Source organism: Osmerus eperlanus, chromosome 10 (genome assembly GCF_963692335.1).
Source record: "Osmerus eperlanus chromosome 10, fOsmEpe2.1, whole genome shotgun sequence".
In the NCBI taxonomy this organism is placed as follows: Eukaryota; Metazoa; Chordata; class Actinopteri; order Osmeriformes; family Osmeridae; genus Osmerus; species Osmerus eperlanus.
Window position 1 is genome coordinate 8187328 of NC_085027.1, and position 26472 is coordinate 8213799.

Consider the following 26472-nt stretch of genomic DNA (forward strand, 5'->3'; position numbering starts at 1 on the left):
AGGGAAGGAAAGGAATGAAGTAGATAGAGAGAGGAGAGAGAGAGAGAAACTAGAGGGTAAAGGAGGAGACAGAAGCACACAGTGAGGGTATTCAATTAGCAGACTCTGACTCTAGCTGCTGTCAGGGCAGGTTAGCTGGGTGAGTTGACACATCCAGAGGCTGTGTTAGGGGCAGCTACAGGCCAGCCCTGGGAGGGTCAAGTCTGGCTTCTGGGCCACACTAGGGACGGAAGATCTTTGTATACTCTAAAAATGAATCTGCTTCAAATAACAATGCAACTTACTCCAGTAAGAAACAACAAAAATAAAGGTATGGATATACTGTAGCTATTTCAATACGTTAAGATCAAAGAGTTGGCCTACTCCTTGCTTCCACTAGTCCCCACCACCCCCACACTCTCCCGTCTGAATTGTGTATAGATAGGAAGGTTTCATTGTTTTTAGAGCCTACTGGGTGACACTGGGTGCTTCTGACTCCGCCGTGTTGTAGGCTACCACGGATTTCTAAACGAGTGTACCACATCTCAACGCCGAATTGCATTGGTGACTGGGAGTGTAGTTCTAACCAAAAGAGCGCTCCGTTGAAGGTATTACACGAAGGCTACTATGGGACTTCAGTATCCAGAACGTGAAGCGTCTTTAAAGGGGTTTTGTTGTAGCTGGGACGCTCGTTCGTAAGTATCAGACCGGTAAGGCACTGCGCAAAATCACAAATCTTAGTAGCATGTGTACCTTCTGAACCGTTACCGTTTGACGGTTTACGTTGTTTTCACATCGAGTAATCTACACAGCATCTTACCCTAGCTAGCTGTCGTCAACGAACAGTCTATCTTCTAATGTTTACTTGTTTCCAGCTCCGGCGTGTCCTCTAGTGAAACGTAGCCTATCTTTGTCATTAGACATGTTTATACGTAGGATATTCATCCGTTAATTAGAGCACCATCTATGTTTTAATTTGCGGCATCTGTTCCCAAGGAAAAGGAATATCTGTTGTCGAGAGTGAATAGCGAACTGAGCTTATTGTTCGTGATGGCGATGTTCCGCAGTTTTGTGTCCGCTACCCAGTTCCGACAGCATCAGCAAGCGAGCGGGGCATCCTCCGCCACGGCTCCAGGGGAGAGCGTCGAGAGCCAGTTCTCCTGCCCCATATGTCTGGAGGTCTACCACAAACCCGTCAGCATTGCCAGCTGTGCTCACACGTAAGTACTTAGTAATGCAAGTAATACAAGAAGCAAAAAGCGTTTATTGATGGTTTGTTTAGTGTCCATTAATATTAGTCAAGAGGATGTTAGACAAAACATTCTTACCACAGTCTAAATGGCCGGAAATAGCCAGACGCTTTTGGCCTTTCGTCCACAAAGCAAATGTTAATGTCCAGCCAAATCCTGTACCGGTCAGACGCATGGCCGGTTAATGGATAATTATCTTTAAACACTGTATGTGTGTGTGCGCGCGTGTGTGTGTGGAGGGGGGGGGGGGGGGGGGGGGGGGGTCGCGTGTGTTTACGTCTGTTTAGGGGGAGCAGGGAAGGGTGTTCTCAGTAGAAGCTGTCTGGGCCAGTGAGAAGGACCAGAAAACACATGTCAGATAAGGAAGTAGCCATGCAACACAATGCAACACACTGCCCTGTTACTTTGAAAACAGAAATGGGGGATGTGTGTGTGTGTAGGATCTTGATATTTCCTCATCGTAACGTTTTTTTGATGCTTTTCACGAGAATCCTCAATTGGTATGAATTATGTATGATGTGTGCAATAACTTCCCTCCCTCTAAGATGGGCTAGCACAGTCTTCCCATGCAACAACAACAAACCAATGTAAACTAAATACACGTGATACGTCTGTGTGTGTGTGTGTGTGTGCATGCATGTAGGCCTTGTTCTTCTTGTAAACTGATAAAGAACAGCAACCTCTCTCTAGAACTCCATTGTGTTTTTGTGTCTCATCTCTCTCCCTCTCTCTCTCTCTCTCTCTCTCTCTCTCTCTCTCTCTCTCTCTCAGACCCTTTCTGTCCTTTTTATGAAATGAATGTTTGATGAGGGAGTGACAAAGAGGCTTAAAATGGCAGTTCCACATGTATGTGGGACAGTGAATCACTTTTATCGTCTCATCTCATCTTCCTGTTCCTTACATCTCCTCTGAGGCTCACAGCTCGTGAGGCTTAACTAGACTGAGCAAGGATGGTTTGGTCAGGTGTGGGTTAGGCTTCAGTTCTGTCTCAATGAGAGATCCAGTCAGTCTGTCAGTCCAGGAACAACCTTTACTGTGTATCTATTAAAGTACACACTTCTATTTATAAGTCATGCAGACAGACAGACAGACAGACAGACAGACAGACAAGCACACATGATCTGAGAGGAGTGCTAAGTGGAGGAGTAGATCTAGAACAGTACTTAGTATGTATTAGGAATAGACTAACTAGTATGCAGTACTGTATCACAGGGTGTGGAAGCACAGGGTACAGTGGAGTATCCAGGTGCAGTACTGTGTAGTATTATGGGGTGTGCTGGAGATAAGCGTGGTACAGATGGTGAGAAGAAGTCGGCCCTCAGGGCTCTGAGGACCAGCTGAACCTGCATTCATATGCTCTCACTACCCCCTCCCTCTATCTGTCTACCACACTCCTCTCTCTATCCTTCTAGTTCTTTCACTTACACCCTTATTTCTCCTCTCTCATCTTTCCTCCCCTTTGTTCTTGCTCTCTTCTTCCTTCCCTCCATCTCTACATCTCTCCTGAGGTAGTGAGCTTCCTTTCTGTGAACAGGAAATAGGGTCACCCCCCTGCAGGGGGAAAGAGAGGACGTGTGGAGAGGAGAGGAGAGGAAAAGAGGAGAGGAAGGGAGGGGGGTTAGATGAGGATAAACCTACACAATTATAAAATGTCTATCTCTCTCCCCCTCATTGGGTGTGCTTTGCCTTCGGCAAGGGCACAACCTTTGTTCTCTCACATATATATTATTATTTTTATTACTTTTTGCCCCCCTAAATCTTCGTCAATATTTGGCCTACATAGACAACCTCGGTGTCAAAAGTTTCGTCTTGGTAGCGATTGAGTTGCTTGTATTTTTATTTACGTTCCGTTGCATGGTTTAGGCTCAAGTTAAGTTTTTGTGGCGAAAAGTGAAGCTAACGGTGGCTAATTTGATAGCCACAGTCACTGACGTTACTAACGTCACTGCGTCACGAAAACACGCGTGACTACCTGTAGCAGAACATTCGTTTCGCATCTGTTAACTTGGGGGATAGCTAGGCTAACTATAGCTTTACTGCAAGGCAGCTGCAGAAACGCCACAAGCAAAGAGGCCAGGGTGATAACTATTTACTCATTTTACTTTGTGATCTGAAACACAATTGTGAAATGTAATGTACAATATTAGCTGATATTATTAAGGAAGTAGGCCCACATCTACTTTCGGAAACGGTAGTCTACTATTTCACTGAAGCATTAGCATCATGACATTAGCCTCTGTTGCCCGGGCAACACATACTACAGTGGTCTATGAAATTATCATTACCTGTGGTTTCAAACCAGTGTTGCTCACTGCAACGCTGTAGCCTACGTGAGACAAAAACATCTACACAGCTGTAGGAAGTCAAACGGCGACAGAACATGTTCGGCACTCCCCTTACTTAAATCAAAAGTCTATCTAACTATTAACCTTAACTTCATTGCCACAGCCTAAACTTTGTCAATCTGTTCATGAAAATAATTAATTTCAGCCTAAACCGTACAACGGAACGTTAAATCCAATTCAACCAACGCAATCGCTACCAAGACGAACACAGCAGTAGTCTACTGTACTGTAGTAGTACAATTTACCGGGGCAGCTTCTCCACACAGGGATAGCGCACTTTGCGTTGTTACTGACAATGATCGCTACCAGTGAGCTTTTTATGAAAGCGATCTTTATAGATAATAAGTATGCATTTTTATATAAAATATACAGAAATATCAGTTGTAAAAATGTCATAAAAAAACGGACCCCCCTGTGCAACCGACACAGGAAAGCACACCCTATAATTTCCCCAGAAATTGTACCCTCTCTAGTTCTCTTTGTTATGCCATACATCACCATTGTTCTAGAATCCTTTGTTGGTGTGTGCGTGTGACGTGTGTTTGGGAGGGTGGGGTTTGTGCACATACGTGTTCTGTGTCTGTGTCAACATCATCCAATGGAGGCCTTTGTTTGGTTTTGAAACAGGAAGATTGTGTGTGTGTGGGGGTTTATAAATAGCTCACTAAAATGTCCCACTCCAGGGGAAGGAGTCAGAACTAACTGTCCCCAGTTATCCTGACACACACACACACACACACACACACACAGGTACACATACACACACACGCACACACACACACACACACAGAGTGAGTTTTTTATACACTAGAACTGCTTCTATACATAATGATAAAAGGAACAGAGTGTGGAGTGCATTCCAAGATTGTGGACTTCAGTAGTGTTGCTGTTGAGGTGGTACAGTAGGGTACCAGGCTCGGTGTGTACTACATTACATTTACATTTAGTCATTTAGCAGACGCTCTTATCCAGAGCGACTTACAGTAAGTACAGGGACATTCCCCCCGAGGCAATTAGGGTGAAGTGCCTTGCCCAAAGACACAACGTCATTTTGCACGACCAGGAATCGAACCGGAAACCTTCTGAGTAATAGGCCGATTCCCTAACCGCTCAGCCATCTGACTCCCCATAATGTAGAATTACCGTCGTCTTCACGGTGGGATTCCGCTGAAGACACACTCGAGAATATCTCAGTATTTATTCATGATGCTGAACATCATCTGCGATGAGGGAGATGAATACTCTACAGCGGGCTGACCTCCCGTCTCCTCTCCAGGTTTTGTGGGGAGTGTCTCCAGCCCTGTCTGCAGGTGACCTCTCCTCTCTGCCCCCTGTGCCGGATGCCCTTTGATCCTAAGAAGGTGGACAAGTCCTCCAGTGTGGAGAAGCAGCTGTCCTCCTACAAGGCTCCCTGTAGAGGCTGCAGCAAGAAGGTCATACTGACATACACACACACAGACAGACAACCACTAACAAACTGAACTAACACCCTTCTCTCCCCCCTGCCCCCCAGGTGGCTTTAGTTAAAATGAGGTCCCACATCACCTCGTGTACGAAGGTACAGGAGCAAATGGCCAACTGCCCTAAGTTTGTACCTGTGGTTCCCACAACACAGCCCATCCCCAGGTAAGCACACTGTGTGTGTATATTTGTACTGCTATGTTAATGAGAGTTTATTGAGAGAGGTCATTGGACAGGAGGAGTATCTTTGATATATATGGACTCTGGAGATATACGAATACAGCAGACGTACAACTTCGGAGAATGGTTGTGATAAATGAGCGTGATAAATTGGTTGGGATAAATTAAGGAGAAATCTTGTCAACTCTGTGTGTTTGTATGTGCCTGCAGGTGTACGTTCAGACGTGTGTTATAGCTACGAGCCAAAAGTTCTAAATAATCCTGAGTAGCTGATAGTAAACTGTTGTTGTTGTTGTTATTGTTGCAGTAATATTCCAAACCGCTCAACCTTTGTGTGTCCTTACTGTGGTGCCCGCCACCTGGACCAGCAGGAACTGGTCAAACATTGCATGGACAATCACCGCAACGACCCCAACAAAGTGGTATATATGTGTGTGTGTGCGTGATTGTGTGGAGGTGTAGTAATAATAGTTTATAAATATTGTTTTTAAATTTAAAGGTTTAGTATTCCTGCTTTTGAGTGCATGTATATATGTGTGTGTGTGTGTGCGTGTGTGGATGTGGTGTGTCTGTTTGTGTGTGGATGTGGTGTGTCTGTGTGTGGATGTGGTGTGTGTCTGTGTGTGGATGTGGTGTGTCTGTCTGTGTGTGGATGTGGTGTGGATGTCTGTGTGTGTGTGGTTAGCAGGTGTGTCCTGTGTGCTCAGCCATGCCCTGGGGAGACCCCAGCTACAAGAGCTCCAACTTCCTGCAGCACCTTCTCCACAGACACAAGTTCTGCTACGACACCTTTGTGGTAAGGAGGGGAGATGGAGAGATGGAGGAAGGGAGGGAAAGACAATTGTATTTTGCTGTGTCTATTTGTGTGTATGTGTGTGTACTACAGGACTACAGTATTGACGAGGAAGCTGCTCTCCAGGCGGCGTTGGCTCTCTCCCTGGCAGAAAACTGAGTCCACCACACACACACCTTGCTGCCACGCCTATCTCTGCCATGCCCATCTCTGTCACACCCCTCAGTGCCCCTGCCCCCATCAGATGTGTCCCACTCTGCGGTCAGAGAGAAAGCGACAGAGAAAGTGAGAGAGAGTGGTGTATGAGAAGATTCTTCCAACAGGGTTAGAATCTTCAACATCAGCAACAATCCTCATTGTTGTCGTTTCTATGGAAACATCTCAGCATCAGGACCTCAGGACTGGCGTTGTGGTTCTGTCAAGACTCAACAAGCGATGGTGTCCTGCATTTGAGGAGAGTTGCATCTGTCAGTGTTCCAGAGACTGCTGTGTGTTTGTCTTTGTTTGTGTTTGGCCTCTACACGCAGGTTGTGATTGGCTGAGTTCTGCTGCCTGCTTTAGGCATGACCAGAAGATCACAGATCTATCCATCATTCATGTAAACATTGTCACAACCCAAACTACTGCCACCGCCTCAAAACAATACCAACAAGCTACAACCTTTTTTATTCTAGATTTCTTGTGAATACTAATCAGCATTTTCTACATAAATTATCTGTAGTTCTTGGTATACAGGGACAGACATCTAGGAATCAGTTTCTGCTTTATCTACCTTTTACCTTGTTACCTTGCTGCAGTGATATTTTTATGATTCATCACTACCAGATAAAACAAAAAGAAGATATATATTTTTTGGAAGAAAACAATGTTCAAATGGTGCACTATTAACAAGAAAGTAAAACACGTGTCTGAGGGGACTTTTACCTTCTTTTTACATCTTACCATTTGTACTGTTGTTGAGCAGTGTTCTGGCTCTGCCAGGGAGAGGGAGAGCAAGCATAAACTCTGTACTGGTGTGGCGTAGTACACATACTCAGTCACTTGAGGGAGCCACATCCATAGGAGTGGGCCTTCACCACCAACCAAGCTCCAGAGATAAGGTTCTCTGCTGCTGTGCAGACAGGGCTATATTGCTGACTGAGGAATGATGGGTTTTTCTCAAATTACATTAGTGTGTGTCCGTGAAAAGAGAAGTGGGTATTCTTTGTAGACCCTCAATTACACTACTGTGTAGATCTTACTCTTTCTGACCCCCCTCACCACATGACAGAAAATAACTGTGAGAGAGATTGCACAGTGGTCTGATCAGGTCAGAATAATGATGTCTTAATCAAAGGATGCATGTTTTCATAAAGGCCTTTGAACTAAGATGAACCTGTCCATCTTTCCGACTGGCTTCATGTAGACGTTCTAGTTCCTGACAGGGACTGAGATCATCAAATACAGCAGGGACGAAGGGAGGGACTAAGAGAGAGGGAGGGAAAGAGGGAGAAGTTGTACATGATAGAGGATGTGAGACTTTGCCATGTCTCTGGTATGGAATGTGCATTGTCGTGCTCTTTTAATTTCCTCGCAATATCTTTCCTACACAAAGAATGCATTGAAATATGGCACTTTATGAATTCATTCAAAAATATCTTTGAGAGATGAGCAGGAATTGTATTCTAGTTATTTTAGGTGTGACTGGAGAAACTGAATGAGTGGAGAATGCATGAGCACCATGTGTGTCCCTGTGTAGGAACCAGTGAGTGTTTCTGTCAAGTCACAGTATGCAGTCAGTCATTGTCAATGAAGCAGTCAGTCGGTTCTGTTGTACAGAGCCAACTACCAGGCAGATGTGAAAGCAGGATAGAATGGGCCTCTTGATGATTCTTATACTAAGGTGGTCTGAACACTCAGTCTACTCAGGACCTGATCCATCTAACCCAGGTCTGCCTGGACCCCAATGTTCTGAGGAATGCAGATGGAGCGGGTGACGAGGTGCAGACACGAGGATGGTGAAGCATGTCCCTCCTGGGACCCGGTGGATGGGTCAGACATCTCACTTTTTCTAGTTGATTTACACAGAAGGTTAGTCGTTGATAAGGACTCTTCTGAGTGTATGTACGGTGTTGTCTGGTCCACATTCCTGTCTAGAGCTGGAGCATATATTTAGATTTATAAGACTTTGACTTTTGATATTGCATTCTGTATTGAATTTGTTCCTATTATGTTATATGGAGCCTGCTTACCTTCCCTTAACTCCTCATAAATTGATATGTTTCAACCCTTTGTATTGTTGCTCCCATGGATTGCCCATAACAACCATGATAAACTGTATCTTACTTATGGTGTCCCAGGTCTAGGGCCTGGACCTAGCCTGGTTCTAGCTTGGCTTGGACATCAGGAACACCTGAACCTTGCCCTAGGTCCTGGTACTTGCTTGTCGAACAGGACGCCGTTTTGGCCGGAGAGGAAGTGACTGGGTGCCATCTTGTTTTCCTGACACTGCAGCAGATGAGTCAGATTTGCTTGGTTGTTCTGGTGCTCGGCCTTGGTCTGGTCCTAGTTCTAGTCCTAGACTTGTTGCTAGGGAGCTGTCCAGGGCAGGCTAGATCATGTAGTATTTGTTCCGTGTGATTTCTTTGTTCTTTACCTAGTAATAATGGGCATAGTAAAAGCAGTATGAGTCATGATGCGAGCCAAGTGGCGTCTTCAGTTGTTCCACTGTTTCAACTTTAATAAGATATTATACTTAACTATGTATTTGTGGCAGGTTTTTTTCTCTCTGAATAAACAAACACAGACCCCATCCTATCTGCCTGTGTGTATTTTTTCCAGGACTCCGTCTTGTGTCTGCCTGTGTCTGTCTTACAGGACTCCTTCTGCCTGTGTCTGCCTGTGTCTGTCTTACAGGACTTCTTTTTCCTGCTGCTTGGAACCTTGGCTGTCTTTCTCTGTCTACCGTTCTTCTTCTCTCGCATGTGTTCTCGCTTTACTCTCTCTCTTCTCTCTGTTCTCTCTTCTCCTTTTCTCCTCTCTGAACCTCTTTGATGTTCCGTGGGCAGCTATGCACGGTCTGGTTCTGGAGCTGCAAGGTGGTCTGTGTCAGAGGAGACTGATGTTGTGGTGTGTGTGTGTCAGTGGAGAGTGTATTCTCATAGACCTCAGAGGGACGCGGCTCCGTGTGAAATACCCAGAGTTCCTTCCCACGGTCCTCGGCTGAAGGCTTCAAAACGCTGCCCTCTGCCCTCCAAACCCTGGCTACCACGTCCTAGGTCTGGTGGCTAGTATGGTCATGGTCAGGATCAATATATTCATGTAAACATGTATATTACTCCTGCAGTTATCCACCATTATAAGAATGTTTTGTGTAGCCAGTAATCTGGTTTGTCAGGACACTTAAAAATTGTTCATTCATATTCATGATCACTTGTTTTTTAATCTGTTATCTTAAGCTCTGATGGATGAAAGTTTGGACAAGAAAACTTAGGATAAAAAGTGTGCCCTGAATGAATAAAATGCATTGTAAATGTAAAATAGCTGACTAGACAGATATTCATCTATTAGTCATTTATTGTGCAGTTGACACAGAAACACTGACACAGACCGTACAGAAGAGAGTGTGTGTGTGCGTGTGTGTGTAATTTGTAGAACATCTATGGCTTGATAAAACAGCATGGTTTATATACAACAGATCAATGCATTCAGACTTTTAACTGGAACAAAGATTTATAAATATAGAAGATGGAGCCTGCTCGGGTCTCCAGGGAACAATGTCTCTTTACTGAGACAGCTTAACACTCTATGGAGCCAGACACAGCAGCACACACACCGCTCTGCTCCACCCCCTCCCCCGCGCAGCGCTAGACCCATACCGGTAATCACCAGTAAACGTCCACCTATAGCAGTCTCCTCACACCCATCTGGCACTGAACCATCCAAGTCCAATACAATAAGATCTAAAATGTAAAACAGACTAAATGAAGACATACATCTTGACTGTAAGATGAGGTATTGTGGATCACAACCTTGGTCTATCGTTTCATATTTCTTCTTTGTCTTTTTTTTTTTTTTTTTTGGAATAGCACAGAAATCATGTGTCAAAACAAATCATCTTAAATCTACATAAAAACAAGTATGTCAATAACATAATTTTCTATGAGAAAATGTAAATCTATTTCATGGTAGTACATCGACATTTTATATGTAAAATTTAAAAAAAAAAATATAGCAGCAAAACAATAGGAGAAAAAGCTTTTTTTTTTCTTTCTTGTTTTTCATTAAAGGTTTGACACGATGCCGTGGATTGGTCCTTAGCAGCTTGGTAAGGAGTGTCTCTCCCTCTGTTCTGTCTTGTCCTCTCTTCTGCTCACCTCTCTACTTGAACAATAAGACCTCAGCATCCAACCCTCCAGCCCAGTTTGGTGGCTTTGAGGGTCCCTCCCCTTTTCTCCTCCCTCCCTTCTCCTCCCTGTCTTCTCTCTCCCCTCTCCCACTTGTCCTGCTATTAGGCCCACTTCAAACAAAACCGCAGCCCAAGTCTTCAGGTTTGTGCAAAATCATCTCCAAAGCACCCCCCACCCACCCATCCCCCGACCAAACCCAGCACCCTTTCTGTTAAAAAATACACCATGTCCTCCCCATGACATTTTTGCTAATGTTTTACAAACGTTTTCATTTTTTTATGAGTCAGCAAATCTGAACAAAAGTGCTTTCATCAAATGAAATGGCATTAGCAAGGATATAACTCTAAATAATTATACCAAAACAAAAACAAAATAAACAAAATTCAAACTACAGACTGTAAATTGGTCAGCAAGGTTAGATGACAGCTTCTGTCAAGGGGTCTTCCTTAAAACCTCAGCACCAGCAGTGAGCCCATGTAGGAAATCTAACCAAGCAGTACACTGACTGGGCACATACCGGAGCGATATGAAGCCATTTTGACAAAGACCAACTACAATCTTAGAAATTCAAACGAAGCCTAAATTATGAAGACTCTACACACATAAGGATACAAGGATACACAAATGCCCAGGTTGTAATCTTTACCACACTAAGCCAAGATAAGAAAGTAACAAACATAAAAGGCTCTTCCTGTTTATCATTATTCCAAACAAAGGTAAACAACAACAATAACAATGCCAGACTAGCCAGACCTTTCTGGATGTAGGCAGGTCTAATCTGAGTATTTCAAAATCCTAGTTTAATATTGGAGGGTTACAAAGTTTCAATCTGTGGCTTGGCAAATAAGCAATAGAGCTTCTGAAAGAAGTTTATGTGTGTTTGTTTTGGCTGCCCTCAGCCGGGGAGTGGCGGGGCAGTAGAAAGGGAGAGGGCCGGGACTGGCCCTTTAGACACTACTGAGGTGTTCCCTCCTGCTTGCTGCCATGGCAAGGCATGGGTAAACAAGAGGAGTTGGGCCCCCACAGCGGGCGGGGGGCAGGGCTAACCAGAAGGTCACATGACCCGCTCCTTCTTCTCTGGTGTCCTCCCTTCCTATAAATCATCCTGGCTGAGACAGAACCTCATAGGTGTGTCCACAGATGAGAAGGGGACCAACCAGCCAATCACATGCTGACGTCAGTCATTCAAGGCCAATCAGATATTGCTGTCTGTCAGAAACGACCAATCAGATGTTGATGTCCCTGACATCTGTGGGTGTGCTGGAGAGGTCCACGTCCTCCTCCACCCTCTTTGTTTCCGTGGAGACAGTGTGTTGCTGTGCCTGTCTCAGACTGGACTCCAGGAGAGACTCAATCTGTTCCACACAAGACCTCAGACAATCCTAAGAGGAGAGGAGAACAACAGTCAGTTATCATATACTTATACTTCGAAGAACTTAAGTCGACTGTCTTTGAGGGTTAAACCTGCTCCATCACTCTAACACAAACAAATAAGCTCCTACCATTAGATTAAAGACCCATTCAGACTAAACTAAAATGGCCACCCTAGCCAAGGAGAATTGGTGACACCTACCGGGTCGCTCCTGATGATCTGGGACAGGAAGCAGGTGAGGTTCTGGGAGGAGAGGGTGTTGTCGTGGTGCTTCAGAAGCAGACCCTGGACTGCAGCTACTACGCTGCCTGCCGCCACCATGGATGGAGGGACGGCAATGAACTTCACATCTGGAGAGGAGGGGAGGAGGAGATGGTTGTGGTGAGTGGCAGGATCATGGAGGATTGAGATAAGGAAATGAGAATGGATGGATGAACGTCTGAATGGATGCTGCTTGGATGCGTACCAGTTGCACAGAGAGCAATGAAGGTGTGTGCGTGTTTCCTCAGGGTGTGCCTGACGTTCAGGTGGATAGGCAGCTTGGACAGGAAGTGCTCTATGAAGTCATGAGGTGTCACAGAGGCTAGGTCCCACTTTAGCTTGTTCAGGACCAACACCTCCATATGCTGTAACAAGACACATACAAATGTGATAAGAGAGAATGTCTAAATGTGGAATTAAAATACACTTAATTATGCTTACCTACATTTACAATTGTAAATGGTTTCAGTCAATTATTTAACAGCACAAGTTTCATTTACAAGAAATCACTGACACTATTGGCCTGAGTCAGTTCTTAAGTTATCCGTTAGAGGGCGATGTTGCCATACTGCCTGCATTGTTACCCACAAGAACTAGTTCTGAGGCCCACCGGCTAGGGCCTACCATTTGAAGACTTATCTCATGAGAGTTACATTCTGTAGAAAGGCCTGCTGTTTTGGATCAATTGATAGAAGGCCATTTTAGGGCTCTTAATTTATTTTAAAGGCCCATTTATTAGGCCTAGAGTTTCTTTCCCACATCATAGAAATAGAAAACACATAGGCTATTGGTTAGTTGGACATGTTATGTAATATTCCAATGTGGAAGACATGCTGCATGTGTAGATGGCTTACCTTCAGATCGTCCGGTCCTATGGAGTTATCTGTGTAGATGCATAGTTTCTCTGCTGTCAGAGGAACTGTCTCCCTCATCTTGGACGCCAGAAACATACAAGTGGCACCCAGCAGCTGTAATCTGGTTTTCCTCGTGTCCTCTACTGATAGAAACCTGTCCAGATAGTTCATAGCCAGGGGGAATACCTCCTCCTCGCATTTCTGCTCCTCACAGACCTGCAAAAGCAAAACGGCCATTAGAACCATGCATCCAAATAGAAGGAATTAGACCCTTACATCGTCGATAATCTGTTGCTGACTAACTTTATACCTTGAAGTGTGAACGAAATGCCTCTTGCCAATTATAAACTATTTGCGCCAACCCAAAAAACTGAAAAGGTGCGTTATAGCCTATAGCCTATGCCTAATTCTTTTAATTTTTCTTACGCTATAGTATGCTACCTTCACTGCAAGCCGCCTAATTCAAACTTATTCACAAATATGCAGGTCATATTGTTCTCAATTATTCTCCAATGTTTAGCCGTCATATTAAATAGTCGTGAAATCGTTTTCAGTCAATTCTTGCAAAGACACAAAGGTGGCGTTAATACGAGTTTGCAGTTCAATTTATAGTTCGCCATCTTTTCAAAAAAGAATTAAAAATACTTTAAAATTATCCCCGTTGATAAAGTTGCTATGTAAATGATTGTTAACTCATGCTTTATCACTATCCGTCCAAATATGTCGAATTGTCAAACAGGAAACACCAAAACAATTTAGTTACTGAGAAACAGTTATTTTCCACATGCACTTTTCGACATGGACCTCCTGTTCGGTCTCGCAACTTCGGAAATTAATAGAAAATATATATTAACCGGGAATGCCAACACAAAATATATGTAAATGTAGATATATCGATTAAGTACCAAATCCGACTATTGAAATTACGTTCTTTATGCCAGAATTCTCATAAGCTATTTGTGGGGAGACCTTCACAAAGTGATGTAGCCTATATTAAGACTCAAAGACCAAGCTAAACAAGAAGGGCTTGCACTCACATCTGCATTAAATTAAGAAATATTAGCCAGCCATCGTAAAGATACACTTTTCAGTATTCTGATCGATAAACTGTCATTCTTCTGATTATTGTGGATTTTTTATAATATTAAAAACATTCCCAAGCGACAACAAAGATGGCGCGTAATACGGGCACGAGTCAGACTGCATACGTGTACATTGATATTAATTCGGAATATCTGTAGTCAAGTCAGCACATTTGCCTACTTTCTGTACAATGATAGCAAATGGACAATTAAGTTGCATCTGCCTTATTATGCACGCAGATAGGCAACAAGATACCGCAGAATTCGGCTACTGCTCTGTCACATAGGCCGAGGGACGCGGAGGGCACGTTAGTCACAACTTTATGGGGCCTAATAGGAAGAACCACACATAGACACCAAACTTAAAACAATCTATAGCCTACTATAATCTACCGAAATTATCGATTGATTGGCGTACACGGCCTTCTATGGACATTGATCAATAAGGCTTTAAGAACTAACTGGCTGTGCAGAGCCATGCAGCTTGTAAACCATACACACCTCTAACATCCACGTCGCGACTATTTTTCTCATCTTGGGGACGATTTCTTTTTGAACACACTTAAAGTAGTTTGGAGAAGGAAGGTAGATCTCCTCCGCTTTTAGCATAGTCTTTAAAACTTTGTCGTTGAGTAAGTTGACATCTTGGTATGCCCTTCTGATCGCGTCGGCTTCACAGCAAAGCAGCTGGTGTTCCATATCTTTAGTTAGTTTAGTCGGGTTCATTGCCTTCACTGCAGGAAGAAGTGTAAAGAAGTGTTTTGAAGAGGTGCTGCTGCTCGTGGAACTGTTGCGCGCGGATGCTGCTCTTCCGTCAGTGTACGTAAGCCCTCTGAGAGCTCGAGCGCAGATCCCTGCCAGACTAGGCTGCGTTTCACAGGGACCTTGCGATGACGTTACTTGTTGTTAAGGAGGGGGGTTGAGGGGGAAGGGAAGGGGGAGATCAAAGCCAGCAGCGAGTCTGTGAGGGAGCGCACTAGGAAGGAGAGTCTATTGCGAGTAGCACCCCCCTCCCTCTGCTTCCTAGTCCTTCCCCCGGCCGCTGGTTCGCTGCTATGGGCATGGAGTTGGGAGGGCCCAGGGTCCGGGGTGGTGGATGGCCGAAAGGGAGGAGGTGAGGGGGACGCTGGGGGTGGAAGGGGGAGATTTGAGGGGGATGGGGGCTATGGACACCCCAAAACTGGCCCTGTCTGGTAGGCTGCAGAACATTCTACGCTGTTATTTTGAACCATAGGGGGCAGTATGGGGGCTTAGTCTTCACACTCTCCTCACCATTCCCTGTTGGTGGTCAATGACTAATTCAATGCATTGTGCACTTTCAGTGATAATGGAAAATTACAAAAATGATTCATCTTATTCCATGTAAATATCTTTGCCTATACATACTTTGAAATAAACACTTAAAGAGTAAGAGTGATGCACGTTAAAACAAAGGACAGTTTCAGGCTTTGGTTTAGTAACAATAGATTGGTTTCATTTTACTGCCATGCTTGCTGAGTCTGATGCAACAGCAGGAATACTCAACTCAAGACGACCATCTGCAGAAACGTGTCCAATAAAGTTAGGAAAGTTCTGGGGAAAGACCCCCACACACTTCTCTTTTTTGTGCTGTCATTCTCTCTCTCTCTTTCTCTCTTTCCCTCTCTTTCTCTCTTTATGTATTTCTCGCGCTCTTTCACACACACAGAAACACACACACGCAAATGCACACACACACAGGCGGGAGGAGACACAAATTAGTGTTAAACCAATGGAAGGAATTGCTGTTACCAGGCAGAAGTGAGGCGACTGTGTAGGGAAGTTTTCTTTGTAAAACTGTAGATAACCAAGAGAAAGAGTTGTTTTGCATGTAACTTAATACAAGTTGATGTAACTTAATACAACTTAAGTTATCAGAACAACTTTATGTAACTCTTTATAGGTTGATAAAACCTGTACTAAGAAATTAAATGTATACTTCTGTTTTTCTTATTCTATTGTTTTAGTTTTAAGTAGACTACTGTAACATCACATATTAGCAAGTATAGCTGTAAACAGAATGCTTCTTGGTGCAGTATTCTGGCACTCAATCTAAAAGTTTGTACTAAAAGCTCAGACACATCTCATAATTTTGACTAGAACTGCATCTAACATAGACTTATATTTGTATATTTGTGTGTGGTATATGTGCTTCTTTAATTTAGCTACGTTGTAATCAGGTACGATTTTCCTTTCATTCCCACACATTCTGGTCTTGTTTCAATATGAATTGCAGCTTTCCACATTCCTAGGATTCTTCTCAGCTACCGACTACCGTAAAACCCAGAAAACTGTCTTTTGGCTTGGTCCAATGCTGCAGCTAGAATGGAGGATCTGTTGTTACAAGACCTAGGCCTAAACCTAGTATAATGTCATTTGCTTGATCCTAGGACTATTTTATATCACTCCCACAGCAGTCAGGGACATTTCTTGATTATCAATAAGTTACAATGGTTCACCAATTGATCTCTAACAACATAATTTTGATAAACATTGACCAGAGAAGAATGTTCAGAGCATTGAGTTTTAACACTGAGAGCTTAAACACATCTTATGCAATCTGTTCCTTCCACCTCTGTCTGTCCCTTCCACTTCTGTCTGTCCCTTCCACCTCTGTCTGTCCCTTCCACCTCTGTCTGTCCCTTCCACCTCTGTCTGTCCCTTCCACCTCTGGGTTAATACAGGTGCTCGGTTAAACACTTGGAATATGTCAATAACTCTCCAATTGAAAACATTTGATCAAAGGTGGCAGTTTACTGAGAGTAAAGTGTGAAACATTTATTACACATCTATCAAAACATTTCCTTCTAACCCATTTGTAAACCTGGTGCTACTGCTAAACATACTATAAAATGGCAAACTTAACGAATGTGCTATTTTAATGGCTCTAAGTGTTTCCTGTGGATATATTCTGTCATTTGTATTTCTACATCAGAGGGTGATGAAAGTCTGAAGGCTCCATGACTGAATGTAGGCCTCCCAGAAGGCTGTCCCAGCAGAACACACACCTCTACTGTGGAACAAAGGCAGACCGAGCATGTGACTTTTGGACTGGCCCTCTACTTCCTTTGTTACGGTACCTAGAACAGGAAGGGAGCAGAGTCTGGGTGGTTCTTAAGGAGACAGTGCACCCTTTTAAAGTTTTCCTACTGCAGCCATGGCACACCACATGGCATTCACTCAAAGATGTAATCTGGTATACAACACAAAATACTTAAACAGTGTATTTAACAATTGCTCTCTCGTTCTTCCTGTCTCTCTCTTTCTCTCACATCCACATACATTAGTCTTAGCTTCAACATAAATACATTATGGACTAGTGAGTGTGTGTGTGAGAGCTTGTGTGTGTGAGCGTGTTTATGTGTGTGCCACAATGACCTATGTTAATTCATACCCACTAGCTCCATGCTTTGTTCATGTGGAAGCCTGCTCCACAGCTCTCCCCAGAATCAGGGGACAGGGGGGGCCTGTGTGTACTGGCATTGCCTCCTTTCTGGGGGCCACATGGTACTGAGACTCCGGGGTCAAATTGGGCAAGGGCCACACTTACAAATAGGAATGTGTGTATGTGTGTGTGTGCATCTATGCATAGATCAAGAGATTGTTCCCTCAACATGTCTGAGGTTTTCTGAAACATGTGATAAATTAACTGCCCTTTTCCTTCTCTACAAATTTGTTGTAGTCTTTTTAAAGCCGTAATGCCACTGTGGGGTCGGTTATCAGACAAACAGTCTGGGAGGACCTCTGTTCTCTTGACCCACCCTACAGCCCCACCCTCTCTCCTCTTAATTTGAGAACAGATGATGATGAGAGAGACAGAGAAGGTTTCTCTGTGAAAGGAGCTTCATTCTCTTCTCTGGTCATCTCCACAATGAGCACTGAGAAGATGGATAGAGCTATTGTCCTGCTCAGTGAACTGTACAGGGAGCAGGGAGCAAGCTGGGGTCCTCTGTGTGTGTGTGTGTCCTGCACCATGCTTGACCTGACACTTGTGGCCCCAGTGGGTGGGGGTGATGGTGTGTGTGCCTGTGTGTGCGCGTGTGTGCGCGTGTGTGTGTGACATGGTCAGGGTGGGAGGAGCATGAACAGGCTCAAGGGCAGCTATGACAGGATAGACCCCGGGATTGAGGCAGAATCTTGGAGAAGATGGCAGAGAGGAAACCCCTGGTTGAATGAAACTTGGAACTCTCAATACAGACACCACCTCTCCATAGTTTCATGGTCAACACTGAAAGGAACGTAAAAATACATCAACATACACTGTAGAACAATCGAGAATGAAGAGAAGGATAGAAATAGAGAGATAGCAGAGAGAGAGAAAGGAAGTAGGCAGAGGGAGGAGTGGAAAGGTAAGTTGGAAAATAAAGAAAGAGCAGACTGTAAAGAAAGAGAGCGAGCGAGGGGGTGTAAGAATGAAGGGGTAAATAAAGACAGTAATAAAGGGATAAAGCATGTTCCTCCAGGAGTGCTATTGGATGTTTCTGTGTCTTCATTTGCATGTGTTTGCATGGGACTTTCAAGGCTCCAGCGTTTCCTGATAGATACGTCCTCTACAGGTTTACTTAACTATCAAAGAGCCAGGAGCATGGAAAAGTACTGGAACATGGCCCAACCAGAGACAAGTCCCAATGTGTGTTCTGTTTACCAATAGGCTTTAAATATGACTCATCACTTCTGGGCCCTCATCAACAGCTCTTTGGTTGGACAGACAGGCCCTGCTGTCCTTGGGGGCAGAGTCACATGGCCTATATCCTCCTTTCTGCAGGTAAAGGTCAGAGGTCACAAACTCCAGCCCCATTCAAATGTTCATTTTTTCCGTTCTTTCATTCATTCATTCATTCATTAACTACCAGTGCTTTAAGGTTCTATGGTGTAGAGTTGTGGGGGAACGACAGCCATTTCAGGGCTCCTCAAAAAACTGAAAGGGCTGCATATCTGTTCCTTTGTTGTCTTTGTGTGGGGGCCATCAGAACCCTGCAGACACCACCCCTACAAAAGGGAGGCTGGGGGGCTACCACCCTGTGGTATTTACATACACAGAGACAGCAGACTGAGGCCTCTGGGAAGAGTCTGGTCCATTTGGACAGGCACCTTGGGTGTGCAGGGAACAAGTCACCATGCATACAGTCACACGCCTTGTGATGGACCCACATAACACTGTCTCCCTGGCAGTGCTCTGATTGGTCGTCTGCAGTGAACGGTGCCGAAAGAGAGATGTGTGCATGGATTAGCATAGCAGCAACACCGCTGTGTTTCTCTCACGCCTCCAGTCCTGCCTGTTTCCTGTTCTCAGGTATCTACAGCAGAGTCAGCCCCAGGCCTCAACCCTGACACCTGACCTCTGACCTGCACAACCAGTAGCAGCCTATGTACTCCCCCCCCCACACACACCTCTATAAAGCTAACTCTAACTCAGTCCTCCTATTTTAAAGCTGTTTCACATTGTATGTTTCAACCTCAGCACACCATGCTATTTGTTCCTCCTCTTCCCCCGCTCTTCATTCCTCTCCCTCCACCCCCCTCCTCCTCACACCCTTCCACATGTGCCATCTAACACACACCAATGACATCAACATGAATCATTTTCAGGAAAATGGAAAAAAAAAGAAAACCTTGATTTCCTAAGTGTGCGCTCGGAGGCCCCCTGTCTCCGTGGAAACGGGTCTGTTGTTATTTTTGGCTGTCACAATTAATCTTATGATATCCTGGAGGTCTGAGTTGTGTGGGGTACAGCCAGACATGCCCCCGCAGTCATTTAATAAGCAGGGTGGGGGGTTTGGGGTTTCTTTTACTTACTTCTCACCCTTTCTCCTTATTTCTCTCCTCTCTCCTTATCCTTTTCCCCTCCTTCTCTCTCAATTTCTCTTTGTTTTCCCTTTCCCCCCTTTCCTTCTCTTCACAACCTCTCTCTTTCTATCTCCACTGGTTTCACATCCTACACTCTCCACACAAAACTTATTGTCTCGGTGTAGACTTGGTTGGTAGAACAGTAATTTATGTGTGTGTACATGTGTGTGTACATGTGTGTGCACTTTAGGCACAGCTCACATTATTGGTTGGTCCCAGTGCCCTATCAAAAGGGCTGTCCAGGGAGGCCTAAACTTTCTGTCTCGCTGCTGAGTTTGCTGTCGCCACAGTTACCTTGCTGGACACATAGGTTACCAAGGACACCTGCCACTCTCGCTCCTCGGAATCAACTGCTGCTTGTGTATATGTGTGTTTCAGTTTTGCCAATGAACAGACATTACATTCAGATGACAGTAAGGGGAATGCTGAGTGTCTGGGAATTGGGCCCTTGTCAGATTAACTGTCCTCTGCAGGGTTGGACGGAACACTTCCAGAAGGATAACTCTGCAGGGTTGGCGATCCCTTCTATTGCCTTGACTGCTGTTAGTGAAGATAGCGTGTTGCTTTGTGTAGCTTCTCTAAGTATTTATCTGTGGCATCAGTTACCTTACTGACCTGAAAATCTGAAATCCCCTTATTGATCTAAAAATCAGCACATGTTCTCCATTCCCTCTGTCTGTCCACACGATAATCTGGATAATTGGTTTAATTCATTCCACTTATTGATCGTCATATTATGGATAACCGGGTCCCTCTTGGATCACCTCAGGGTAGTCTGACCATGGGGCAGACCAGGGGAGGCGAGAGAGCGGGAGGTTTTTAGAAAGGTTGCTAGAGTTTGAGATTGAGGCGCTTGCGGGATTGAGCCTTCCTCTGTGTCCAGTCTGAGCCGCCAGATTATCATCCTGTTGTCAAAAAATCGACTGTATGTACAGTATCTACACTCCTGCCCTCTTACCCCGCCCCCCCCCCCCCTCTCCTCTAGATACAGAGTGACCCTCGGCCTACCTTATCATCAGTGTGGCTAGAAACCCTCCTCCCTCCAGGAAAAATAAACACCGTCTTTCTCTGGGGCGGATGAAAGGCTGCTGCAAGGATGCATGCCATGCTTCACATGGGTGGTGTGTGTGTATGTGTGCGGTATTTATCTATGTGTTGTTTGTATGTGTGTGGTGTTTGTGTATACATGTACAGTATAATTGTATGTGTGCATGTAGTGTTTTGCCTGGGTGTATGTTTACGTATTCACTGCATGTGCGTGTGCGTGTGTGTGTGCACAGTGCAGTGACTGTGGCGTTTGAGCGTGTGTCTGGGGGGTTTGAAGTCTCCCCATGCTCCATATTTTTCTAGTTAGATTATAAAGGCTGCCTGATGAGATAGCATTCACTGAGACCACCCCACCACAGGAAGAGGAGGAGAGGGACAGAGAGGAGGAGGGAAAGAAGTAGAGGACAGAAAGAAAAAGAACAGAGAGGAAGAAGAGGAGGGGGAAAGGTTGTGAAGGAGTATGAGGAGGACATGCTTGGGTTTGAAGCGAAAAAGAAAGATAAGCTTTTCTCTTAGTCCTCCATCCCTCTCATTCTCTCTACCTCCCTCTTTCTCCTGCTCCTCTCCACTTCCAGTGTGTACTTCCTGTTACCACATGAAGAGAACCGAAAATGCAGAAAGCATGTTGCTGCATCCTCCATCCCACTGAGTCAGGCCAACACCAATAATACCACACTCTCTGAGAGACTGATGAGAGAGAGGTACGCACACACACACACACACACACACACATTTACACACACACTGTTTTTGAGAACGGATTGAATGAAAGGTAAACTTTAGAATAGAATGTCGTTTCAGTTGATTACAATAACATAGCGCTCTCACAGTGCTCTTTCCCCTCCCCTTCCTCACTCCTTTCCTCCCTCCCTCAGCCACGCTCCATTCCCCTCTTCATCTATCCCTCCCTCTCATCCCTCGCTCCCAAACTCCTTTATGGTTTGTTTCTGTTTCTGGGAGTCGTTCAGCTAGACATCCCAGAATGCCTGTGGCCAACCAACTTCCTCCCAGGGCGCCCCTAACTCACTTCTGATTGGTCCTGACGCCTTTCATCTCAGCCCAGACCGTATGTGTGTGTACGTATTTATGTGTGCGTGTGTGAGTGACTGTGTGTGTGTGTCTTGGTTCTATTGCCAGTTTGGAGGCTAGCCTGTGTCTCTCTATAGAATACAGCACACTCACACAGACCTGGCAGCCATACTGGCACTAACATCACACACATGCTCTCTCTCTCTCTCTCTCTCACTCTCTCTCTCTCTCTCTCTCTCTCTCTCTCTCTCTCTCTCTCTCTCTCTCTCTCTCTCTCTCTCTCTCTCTCTCTCTTCTTTCCCTCTCTTCCTCTCTCTGTCTTGCCTTGCCCCCCCCCCCCCCCACATAGCCTGATATTAGTTGTCACACTTGAGCAACAACAAGCTTTTTACTCGCAAGCAAGAATATGTTAATCACTTTGACTTCCTGTCACATGGGAATCTCTTTCCTGCTTGGAGACTCATCTGTAACATCCAGCATAGCGTGGAGGACATTCTTTTCCTCTATTCTCCTCTATTCTCCTCTATTCTCCTCTATTCTCCTCTATTCTCCTCTATTCTCCTCTATTCTCCTCTATTCTCCTCTATTCTCCTCCCCTCTCCTCCCCTCTTTTCTCCTCTCCCCTCTCTTCTCCATTCCTCTCCTTCCTTCCTTTCCTTACCCTCTCAACTTCTCTTTCCTCCCCTCTTTTCTCCTGCTCCTCTCCAGTGTTCCCCCCTTTCCCACCAGTTGTCATCTAGATCCCCTCTCATACAGATGATCTGCTATGCAGCGGGTAACTATCTGATCATCTGAATGTACTTTTCCATGCATGGAGACTCCTCCTTAAGTCTAGCAGTATAGAACAGCGGGCTGGCCTGACATATGTTGGCCATTAATGAGGACCAGGGGTCAGGGTTCAGAGCCTGGGAGGGCGGCGGGATTTTGGGGCGTGGCCCAATCCCCTGGACAGACGTGTCGGCTGGGCCTGGAGGCCCTGCCAGTCTGATGTCCATCTCCTCATCCACTCACTAATAGGATCAGAGCCTGAGCTGCTGAAGCAGCAGGTGAAGCTCAACACGCGCAGTCTCAGTCCATCTGGCCCGCACGGGCCAGAACCAGTCCTCCTGGAAACACGCTTCATGTGTGTGTGTGTATGTGTGCATGTGTGTGTGGCTGCATATTGATAATATTGTAATCTCTCAGGGATAATCCCTGGTTAAATTTCCACTGTTTGCTCTTGACTTTCCAGGTTACACATCTAGCTGGATTATCCCTCTGAGCTCCGGCAGCCTAACAGCCCAGGGATGGAAGGGTGGAGGGATGGAGAGATGAGAGATGGAAGGGTGGAGGGATGGAGAGATGGAGAGATGGAAAAGTGGAGGGATGGAGAGATGAGAGATGGAAGGGTGGAGGAATGGAGAGATGGAGAGATGAGAGATGGAGAAATGAGAGATAGAAAGGTGGAGGGATGGAGAGATGAGAGATGGAAGGGTGGAGGGACAGAGAGATGGAGAGATGAGAGATGGAGATATGAGAGATAGAAAGGTGGAGGGATGGAGAGATGAGAGATGGAAGGGTGGAGGGACGGAGAGATGGAGAGATGAAAGATAGAAGGGTGGAGGGATGGATAGATGTAGAGATGATAAATGGGAGGGTGGAGGGATGGAGAGATGAGAGATAGACAAGTGGAGCATTGGAGGTATGGATGGATGATAGGGTGTAAGAATGGAGGGATGTGGAAGATTTCATGTCAAGATCTGGTCTTTCTCTGTTCTTTCTCCCGTCTCCCTACAGCCGTGATGGCCTCTCTTGTATCTCTGGTCTGTCTCTTGTCTCTCTCTGCCCCCCCTCTGGTCTTCCCCGGGTCATTGTTATGAGTTTCTCTGCGCGGGTCTCTCTCTGCAGGGCAGAATGACCTCTGACTCCAGTCTCATTGTGTCAGAGCTCTGTGTTGTTACTCCCAGAGCTTCTCAGCCACCAAAAACCTTTAACACATAGTTTCACACTAGAAGACAATGAAAGAGATGAAGGACAAGCATCTCTCTCTCTCTCTCTCTCTCTCTCTCTCTCTCTCTCTCTCTCTCTCTCTCTCTCTCTCTCTCTCTCTCTCTCTCTCTCCCTCCCTCTCTCTCTCTCTCTCTCTCTCTCTCTCTCTCTCTCTCTCTCTCTCTCACTCTTGTCTTTTTCTCTCTGTCCTTCTCCCCCATCCTGTCTGAAGCATGCGGACTTCCTCATCTAAAACAGCTTTTGTCAAAAAATACTCTAACGAGGATAGAGGAGGAAGGAGGATGCAGATCCAGAGTTAGATGAGAGGAGACAAGGGGGAGCACTGGACTGTGATAATGAGAGAGAGAGAGACAAAGAGAACGACCTAGAAGAAGAGAGCTGTTTGCATAGTCTTTCACATGCAAGACGACATTAACACAACACAACAGTGTACTAGTTATTCTGGATTTTCATTTTAGTTTTCGGTTGATTTAGGCATAGTTCTATGGGAATCTGTGAAGCCTTCTGTGACATTTCTTGTCAAAAGAGCTGTACACATAAAAATAGAATTGGTCTGATTTTTCCTGTCATGTCTGATAGCTCTGTACAGTGCTGGAGAGCATCTGATATCACCTGACCTTCAGGGAGCCTATCAAGGACAATGACAGGAAGAGAGCAGGAAGAAGTTCTAGCTCCCCTGTGTTAGTTAACTTTACAAGGTTTATACTACCGGTTGTATACATGTGTGTATGTGTCTGTGTGCGGTTAAGAGAGTGTCTAGGTCATCCTTGATAGATTTGAACTTGTTTACAGATTATGTTTAGGAACATAATCTGACTGCTGTCAATGACAACCTCACCAGACAATGTTCTTGGTAGAGTTGGACAATTCTTCTTCATATTTCACAAATAAACATTCGATCCAAACACTGACAGTTTTCACATTTGCTTAATCTTTGAAACAATTAATCTTCCAGACAGAAGAACGGACACATCGACAGATAGATTATAGATAGTTAACCCTAGAACAACAATTACATTCAGGCAGACACTATATTAGGCCATCATGGATTTTTTTAATTAGTCATATCAATGCTTGTTAGAGGTCATTACAGGCAGCCTGAACATGAGGACACAGGCTGGACATAATCCATATCATTAGATTGACCCCACCCCCCTTCACACACACACACACACACACACACTTACACACACAGACACACACACCCATGCATTGGGACACAGATGCTGGACACATTGATTATCACACGTCTATCAATTAGCCTGCTCCCCCCTGTGGATTTAATCAGCATGTTTCAAGGTGATGGGAAGCACAGTCATACAGACAGTGTGTGTGTGTGTGTGTGTGTGTGTGAGAGAGAGAGAGAGGTTTTGTGTGTGTGTGTTTATTTGTTTGTCAGAGGTTATCCAGAGTCTCACTTCGGTCTGGCATATGTCAGAGTTATTGTTTAGACATAATGTTGTGACCTGACATGGATGGGACCTACATGAAGTGACAGGGATCAATGTAGTCCAATCAGATGCAGCTTGTAGCCGTCAGTCACACATAGAGCAGGATCAGCAGCTAATCTGAGACATCAGTATGCAGCGGCACTGCCCAGCCCAGATTTTAGACGTCTAACCTGGATTAGACCCCACAGGGTGGAGGGATGAAGGGATGGAGGGATGATGGAGAGGGATAATTCTGGTCCAGGCTGTCAGAACATGGTGAGATGTCCAGATGGACTGACAAGGTGTCAGTAAACCCAGTTTGGGCTGAAAGGAGGGGTGGAGAGAGGGTATAGGGAGGGATAGAGAGACACAGGGAGAGACTGAGGGAGATGCAGAGGGAAATGTGGAGGGAAAGATGGATGAAGAGACAGAGGGAGTTATAGAGGGAAAACTGGAGAGAGAGATAAACTGAGAGATGGAGGATGAAATGGAGGGAAAAATGAATGGAGGGATGGATGGAGAGTCTGAGGGAGAGCGAGATGGAGGGCTGGAGAGAGATGGAAGGAAAGAGGTGTAGAGAAATGGAGGAAGTGTTGGAGGGAGCAATTGATAGAAAGAGGGAGGGAAGTAAAGAGGGATGACCTCTCCGGACATTTAAGAAGATGAACCTTTAGAGTGACTGACTCTAGGCAGAGGTTACGTAACTCTGCTGTCCATCTGTCCAGAGAGACTAATTACTTCCACTAACAAGGAGGCAAGGAGGAGGGGGGGGCAGATGACCACTGCCGCTGCTACTCATATCAACAAGTGTAATCAACCATAGGTTCACATTGACCCCCAAGGTCCCCCATGCCACCTTATCAATCCACAGGGCAAATTGGTTGTGATAGCTCTGTAAGTCTGACCTACTTCTCAGAACAATAGTCCAGGGTGTAGACCCCAGACTGGCCTGGGTGGGGAGAGGGGGCGTATATATTGAAATGGGGCAAGACATGACCATTGTTCAGCATGTTGCATTGTTTTACATGGATGAGTATATCTCCAATGGATGTCATATAGTAAAGTACAGAGACAACAGTACAGTCTCACAAACACACACACACACACATTCAGTATCATATCTGCAGGAAGCAAGCTCTAAACAGAC

The 26472-nt window shown here is 45.1% G+C and overlaps 2 protein-coding genes across 6 annotated transcripts; one reads left to right on the forward strand and one right to left on the reverse strand.

Moving 5' to 3' along the window:
• The first annotated feature begins 469 nt into the window (after nucleotides 1-469).
• Nucleotides 470-8878, forward strand: LOC134028112 (E3 ubiquitin-protein ligase RNF166). Of its 5 annotated transcripts, none has more exons than XR_009931499.1 (6): nucleotides 480-1199; nucleotides 4851-5007; nucleotides 5088-5200; nucleotides 5523-5637; nucleotides 5901-8561; nucleotides 8598-8878. XR_009931499.1 is itself a non-coding variant. In XM_062471470.1 (6 exons), exons 1-6 carry the CDS (start codon nucleotides 1030-1032, stop codon nucleotides 6165-6167), a joined length of 729 nt encoding a protein of 242 aa, XP_062327454.1. In that variant the 5' UTR covers nucleotides 485-1029; the 3' UTR covers nucleotides 6168-8608. The 5 variants fall into 5 exon arrangements, 4 of the variants coding, with proteins under 4 accessions (XP_062327452.1, XP_062327451.1, XP_062327454.1 ...); XM_062471470.1 differs by having other exon boundaries at nucleotides 485-1199; nucleotides 5904-6011; nucleotides 6102-8608; XM_062471469.1 differs by having other exon boundaries at nucleotides 488-1199; nucleotides 5901-6011; nucleotides 6102-8608.
• Nucleotides 8879-10029: 1151 nt separating this feature from the next.
• ccnd1 (cyclin D1) lies at nucleotides 10030-14862 on the reverse strand. The gene is made up of 5 exons (XM_062471343.1): nucleotides 14467-14862; nucleotides 12884-13099; nucleotides 12235-12394; nucleotides 11970-12118; nucleotides 10030-11778 (listed from the first exon to the last, which is right to left on the reverse strand). Exons 1-5 carry the CDS (start codon nucleotides 14689-14691, stop codon nucleotides 11623-11625), a joined length of 906 nt encoding a protein of 301 aa, XP_062327327.1. The 5' UTR covers nucleotides 14692-14862; the 3' UTR covers nucleotides 10030-11622.
• Nucleotides 14863-26472: the final 11610 nt, after the last annotated feature.

Coding starts and splice junctions, on each gene's coding strand:
- LOC134028112 (XM_062471467.1), top strand. CDS start 1,030: ATGGCGATGTTCCGCAGTTTTGTGTCCGCTACCCAGTTCCGACAGCAT. Junction 1,200..4,850: donor ATTGCCAGCTGTGCTCACAC/GTAAGTACTTAG, acceptor TCTCCTCTCCAG/GTTTTGTGGGGAGTGTCTCC. Junction 5,638..5,900: donor GCAACGACCCCAACAAAGTG/GTATATATGTGT, acceptor GTGTGTGGTTAG/CAGGTGTGTCCTGTGTGCTC.
- ccnd1 (XM_062471343.1), bottom strand. CDS start 14,691: ATGAACCCGACTAAACTAACTAAAGATATGGAACACCAGCTGCTTTGC. Junction 12,395..12,883: donor TAGGACCGGACGATCTGAAG/GTAAGCCATCTA, acceptor GTCTTGTTACAG/CATATGGAGGTGTTGGTCCT. Junction 11,779..11,969: donor AGATCATCAGGAGCGACCCG/GTAGGTGTCACC, acceptor CTCTCCTCTTAG/GATTGTCTGAGGTCTTGTGT.